Source organism: Cariama cristata, unplaced genomic scaffold, assembly GCF_000690535.1.
Source record: "Cariama cristata isolate BGI_N322 unplaced genomic scaffold, ASM69053v1 scaffold5603, whole genome shotgun sequence".
In the NCBI taxonomy this organism is placed as follows: domain Eukaryota; kingdom Metazoa; phylum Chordata; class Aves; order Cariamiformes; family Cariamidae; genus Cariama; species Cariama cristata.
In genome coordinates, this window is record NW_009610147.1 from 82,926 (window position 1) to 89,262 (window position 6,337).

Below are 6,337 nucleotides of genomic sequence, written 5' to 3' on the forward strand. Positions count from 1 at the left end.
GAATGCCTCCATAGATGCTGGAAACAATGTCCCTGCTCGAGGTGATTTAATATTAAATCTAGCTTCTCTTACTAGTAACCAGGTCTTTTCCCTTTCCTTTCAAAGTGGTTTTTTTTTTTTTTTTTGGGGGGAGCAGAATTCTTTATAGAAAGCTTTTCTGTCATCTTCAGTGCTCATATTTTGCATTTTGGATGTCAGCGTTTCACAGTAGTTAGCACCAAACCTTTACAGTACTGAGGTAAGCTGGGGTCTGATACAGAAAATGTACAGTTTCAGATTAATCACAGTTTTGATTTGTAGCTCTGACAATAGACAAGAGAACATATGCTCATATGCTTCTGTTAGCTCAGCTCTGGGGAGAAAATAGTATAACGAAGAGATTACACCGGTGATTCACCCTTCCTCTGAGCTCATCTCCCATTGCTTCTGTAGGCTGTGGTGGGCAACAGGGAGCTCTCGTGAGTACCACGTATAACAGGAGCCTGGGCACGTGTAATTGCTGCAGATCTGGTGGCACTACTTGTACGAGGATCCACGTTGGCCCCAAAGCCCCAGCCAAATTCCTCTTCTTATTTCCTAATGCCCTTGCCAGTTCCACCCAGTTACTTCCTCACCAGTGATGGGGAGTTACCAGAGGTAGCTACGAGCTGGCACAGATTCACACTCCCCGGCAGGCAAAATGGGGTGAAGGGGAGCCCTCTGGAAGGAAAGTAAAGTTGTGGAAGTTAGTTTTCCAGAGCTGCTGCTATTTATAAAACTTGACTGGCGATAAAAGAAGGAGAAAGTCTGTGGGTAGGACCTGTGAAGTCAGCATCTCTTGGAGAGCAGCTTCGATTGCCACTGCCATGGTTGATTAGTGCCGTACATACCTCCGTTACCTGTCTGTGTAACACAACAGATCCTTTCCATAGGATAAGGAGTGAGCATGAAAGTAGGGTAACAAAGTAATTTCCTGGGCACTACGGAGTCTCTTTCCTGATTCCCCACCACAACCGGTGCTGGAAAGAGTTGCTGTAGGCACAGCTGTCTGGGCTGAACAGAGTTTGAGCTGGCCTCTTGCTGTGGCAGAGGGAGCATCCGTCTATGGGAAGCAAAAGAGAGGGTTTTTTTCCCCTCCCTGCATCTGTGGGACCACTTACACCCCCTTCCATCTCACAGGCTGCTAACTGCCTCAGAGTCACTTATTGCCACAGGTTTCCTCTCGTGTCCTTATCAAGTATCCATGAATTTACATTCCTTCAATTGTAGCTGTGAGAGGAGCCAGGAGAATGTCTTGTCTTTTCATCATCTTCACTGAAGCAGCATGGAGGCTGTTGTTGGTGTGGTAGTATAGCCTGCAGCACTTAGACACCAAGGAACTCCTAAGATCACTCAGAACAATCTCTGGAAACCATCTCATACCAGCTGCCGCGCTACAAAGTCCTACTAATTGGCTATGCAAAGGCATGGGTAGTATTAAGGAACCTGATAATTCACTGCACTCTCCCAATAATCCCATCTGGGTGGCACATTGGCCCACCACTGTTCCTCCTTATTTAAGTAACCCCTGCCCAACTACTGCACAGAGCAAGGAGTTTCGCAGTAGAAACTTCGGAGGAACTTCAGGGTGCAGAAGGAAAGGTGAATAAACGAGCAGAGAAGAGGGGTAGTCAGCAGGTCCTGAGTGAATTTGGTTTGACTTCTCCTTTGCCCAGTGCATAACCTCCCCCTTCCTTTCTCCTGCCCCTTAGAAAAAGAAAGGAGAAAGAGTATTATCAAGGGATTGAGCATAAAGAAAACAAGGCAGACAAAACCTCTGGAGATCTCATGTGAAGCTCATGAGATCTCACGAGAACACAGCTGCTCCTGGGCTGTAGTTTGGGGGGAACATTTACAGAGATGAAACTTGCAGAGAAATTCTGAGAAAGCAAAATGGAGACGCATGGCTAAAAGGGTTGCTCTGCACCCTCTTCATCTTACGGGCTCATGGGTCCACTAGCAAGCAAGAATAGCTGGACCTTTGCCTTTCTGTCAGTTCTGGAAACCAGTCATACCCTCTTCTTAATTTAAACAAAGAATTCTCCACCCTATCCAGGCTGCTTTTATCAACTGCAATGGTTAACATATATTTGGAAAAATTCTGCAGCCAGCATGTGTTTGTCTTCTCCTCACACTTTCAGAAATGATTGTGCTGGAGGAAGGAAGCCTCCCCCTCTTTTGCTCCCTCCAGCTGGAAAATCACCTCTAATCTTACTGCCTTTTTCCTGCTGTGTATCCTGCCAATTAAAACTGGGTCTTGTTATGAACAGCAAATAACGTGGCTAAGCCTTTGGTCAGTTTTTTTCTAGTTCAGCCCTCATTCTGCCCATGAACCTGGATTTTACCTGTATTTTGTATCCCATGATCAGGTCACCCCTCTCTCATTTCAACCTCAGTTCCTGCTTGCTGACCTACTGCTCTGCCTGCTATCTGCCATTTTGTTCCTGCTGTTTTCACATGTGATGGGCAAATGGTCTCGCTTCCCAGTGCATTGGAGACATTTTAGCCCTGCTGGGTATGTGGAGGGGCCCGTGTTCATTCCCCTATGTACCGCATGTTGAGGACATACACATATACCACTGGGCTGAGCTAAAGCCTTGTTTGCTTGTTTTGACTTCCAGGATGTGTATTCTCACATTGCCATTTGACTGCTCCACAGAAAAATGCCACCAACTTGCAGTGGACATGACCACCTCCAAGAGAGTGTCCTTCTCTGTCTCTCCAACTCCCTACGGCAATGACTGGGTGACTTGGGTAGGATTGGGTGGCCTCCACCCGCACCTCCACATTTGGCTGTTAAGGACCACTCACTGGAAAAGGTGTGTTAACTATTTAACTGTGGACTATGGAGGGTCTTGTTGTATACATAGACCTCTTTCTTGGGGTTGTACGTTCTCCCCTTTATGGCAAATCCTTATGCCACTCTTCTGTTTCCTCTTAAGGCAGTTCTTGGACAAAACCACAAGTTTCTCCCTTGGGTATTTTTAAATTCAGCAGTGGCCAGGAGATAAACTTGCCCATTGTCTTTTAGGGCCTTGCTCCTCGAGAGCTGAAGAGCCCCTTGATATGCTGGATGTCAAATATGCCTTGTCTTTCTGAAGAAGAAGACAAAGCCTTTGATGAAGTTTCCTAGGCTCTTCCCTACTCCCTGGACACACACAGTAGAAGTGATGATGTGTCTACACACCTTTCCAGTTAGACTGCAGACTCTGCTGGGATGTTTGATACTGCAAGGCAGAGCTGGCTCCTATGGGGACAGTGTAGTCCACAGGAGTGCTTTTGGCTTTGGTGGCATTGCTGCTCTCTCCTTGACATGTGGAGGGCCCCCATCTGGAGTTTTGTCCATGTTTCTCTCAAGCTCTGTGTCACTGTGGAAACCTACAGATGCTACATAGGTGGCAAAACAGTCTCTGATGCTGTTTTCTCTTTGGTGACTTCCTTCTTCCAGCTCCTGGTGCGAGCGTGCACTGCTCACAGGTACTCTTGAGTGTCAAGGTATGTAAGGACAACCATTTTCTTTGGAAAGTAGGTTGTTGTGTAGCACCTGGAGGCTCTCTGAGATCTTTTTCGTATGCAAATTCACAAACTTCCCTCTTTCCCCCAGGCTTTGCAGTGGTCCTGGAGGAAAAGAGACTGAGAGCTGAGGACACTGTACTTTGGAGTCTTCTGTGCCTTTTTTATACTAATGTATACACGGGACTGATGCAGTGACAGTATGTTAGTGAAGCCATTGCGAGGGCTAAAATTGTTTCCAGGCAAAGTGACAGTCCATGGACCTACATCTCCAGTGACTGGAAAATGCCCTTTCTCTTACATTAAGGTCATGAGTAACAAGCCTGCCTCTGCTTGCCTGAGCTTTCCTGGGGCAGAGCCTGTTTGTGTAGGTGCTGTCCTCTCCTCCTGCATGGCCTGCAGGATGAATCCTCATTTCACTCCTAGTGAAGGGACACACGCAGCTGTGGGATGAACTGTCATGAGCAATATGAAGCAGGGGGGGAGTCACCTCTATTTGAATTTGCTGCACGCTGTGATGTATTTAGGATATGGAGGACTGCATGCACCTGAGAACTGGAATCTTATTAGCTCTGTGTTTTATACAGTACCAGGTGCACCTTACATGCACCCAAGCACACCTCTGCCTAACCTTTTTTTTCTGGTCTAGTTAACAATCACTTACAGAATTTCCCTCATTTTTCCTCTTTGTCTTTAACTCAGTTGTTGTCCTAGCAGCAGCTGTAGCCTCATTTATTGCTTAGACATGCGTAGTGGTGGGCAGAGGCGCTTGCTATTTCTAGCACGGATGTATGAACCATGGGCCATCTGAAGCAGGTGACTGTGCAGCCTTCAGGACGCAGCTCTTTCCTTCACCGTAGCTGCATACAGTGTTCACAATTTTGGGAAGCAGCTGCTTTCCACCACCCACCTGAGGACCATGATCTTCTGGTGCCATCCCAGGTAACAGAAGTTTCACACAACTGAATTAGGTCCACCTTATCTCAGAGACTTATATGCCACTTTAAGATGGTCTCTTCCCCACCCCCAATGTGGGCTGGATGTGTCCCTGAACTAAAGAATACGACTTCATTTTTTTCAGAGATAATAGAGATTTGCATTTTCTCTTGATGTTTCTCTATCAACTCTTTCAAATTTTGGCTAGAGAAAAATGTGGCGAGATAGATACCTCAGCTGGAATGTGGGATGCCATAGCCAACTGGCTGCAGATACGACGTCTGCTGGGACCAAAGCACACAGCACTTGGCTGAACTTTGTCTGTTCAGCTCTTTGTATTTCAGTTTCCATGTTTCAGCTCAGGGCCAAGTGAAGTATCTCTGGGTACACTCACTTCACACTGACCACCATGGGATGAGACCACTCACGTACATCCTGCAACTGGGAGCAGTTCCCTGTGGGCCACTGATGGGGCAGCCACACTGGAAATGTGTTTGTGGCACTTACTGATCCCCTTACCTGCAGTTTCAGAAAAGGACCCTTGAGCCAAGGAGCCTGAGCTCTTATAAGTGATCAGACTGCTGGAGGAGGTTTACACAGGCTCTATGGGCTGCTGAAACAGGCTCCGAAGCTGTCAGTCCTGCCCTATTTGTCAGCACCATATTCTCCAACCAAAGAAGAAAACAGGACACAGGAAGCACCAACACAAGGTGGGACAATCAAGACCTCGATCCAATGTACTAGTAATACTTAGCACTGTACATCACTGTACTGTTACTTACAAACATTAACTAATACATCCTCACAACACCCCTGCGAGGTAGGGAAGTATTATTGTCCCCAGTGTACAGATGGGGAAACCGAGGCACAGAGAGGCTAAGTGACTTGCCCAAGATCACACAGCAAGGCATTGGCAGAGCCAAGATAAGAATGGAGACATCCCTTATTCCCCACCCTGTGCTCCTCCCCACTAGACAGTGTTGTCTGTCTGGACACGGGGAACCCAAGAGGTCCCTTCGAAAAGCAATGCCTGGACTTGTTGCCTATTAATAATTTTTATTTGCCTTTAATGAATTATTTCACAGTTTTTCCCTCACACTGTACACCACGCTTTCACAGTCCGTTCAGTGTTCTGTGGTAGCCCACAGCCTTCTCCTCCGGCACCGGCACAGCTCTGCGGGGGGGTTGTAGGGTGCTCTGTGCTTTCAATAAGAGGATGTTTAGAAACAGTTTTCACTGGCATTAGACTGGGAGCATGTGAGCTCTCACTGGAGACCGGTAACACACACTGGAGAAGCAGGCAGAGGGAGCTGATGGTAAAAACACATTTGCTGTCCCCTGCAAAAAGACTGGCAGCTCTCTTGTTTTCTTAGCTCTTCCAAGCTCCAGTGACCACTCAGAGCAGAAACTGTTTGTCTCCAACTTGCCTGGTCAGGACGTCGTTGTTCTGAGGGTTGCTTCCCTAACAGGTACTAGGCAGTCAGCTCAGGACCAGAAAGGTCCCCCGGCACTGCCTGCTCCAGCTGTGTGACACCGTCTGGGAGCAAGGCTGGCTGTAGCCGTTGTGCTCTCCTGCCACTTCCCCGGGGGTCCACCCCAGCCATATCCAGCATCTAAGTCTCTTTCTTTTTTTTTTTTTTCAAAACTGGGATTCAATGAAGAGCAAGGGAGAGTGGTATGGAAATGAGGATGAGGCAGAGCAAACAGGGAAATCCACCAAATGAGCTTCTAGGAAGGAAATGTTCCCCCTTGGGCACTTCAGCTGAAGCGACTTCATTTTCACAAGGCTTCTTTCTCTCTCTGGGAACATCTGCTGAGTTTCATCTCTGTCAGCTGGATATATCGTATGACATTGGTATCTGCAGGGAAA

The 6,337-nt window shown here is 47.3% G+C and overlaps 1 protein-coding gene across 1 annotated transcript in view; it reads right to left on the reverse strand.

The window, feature by feature from the left end:
- Window positions 1-5,177: 5,177 nt before the first annotated feature.
- The window catches only part of LOC104159783 (tetratricopeptide repeat protein 9A-like), a 16,518-nt gene continuing 15,358 nt past the window's right edge, over window positions 5,178-6,337 (reverse strand). The window contains exon 3 of the mRNA XM_009697778.1: window positions 5,178-6,326. Within this exon, the coding sequence (XP_009696080.1) occupies window positions 6,247-6,326 (80 nt within the window). The 3' untranslated portion in view covers window positions 5,178-6,246. The remainder of the gene's footprint in view (window positions 6,327-6,337) is intronic.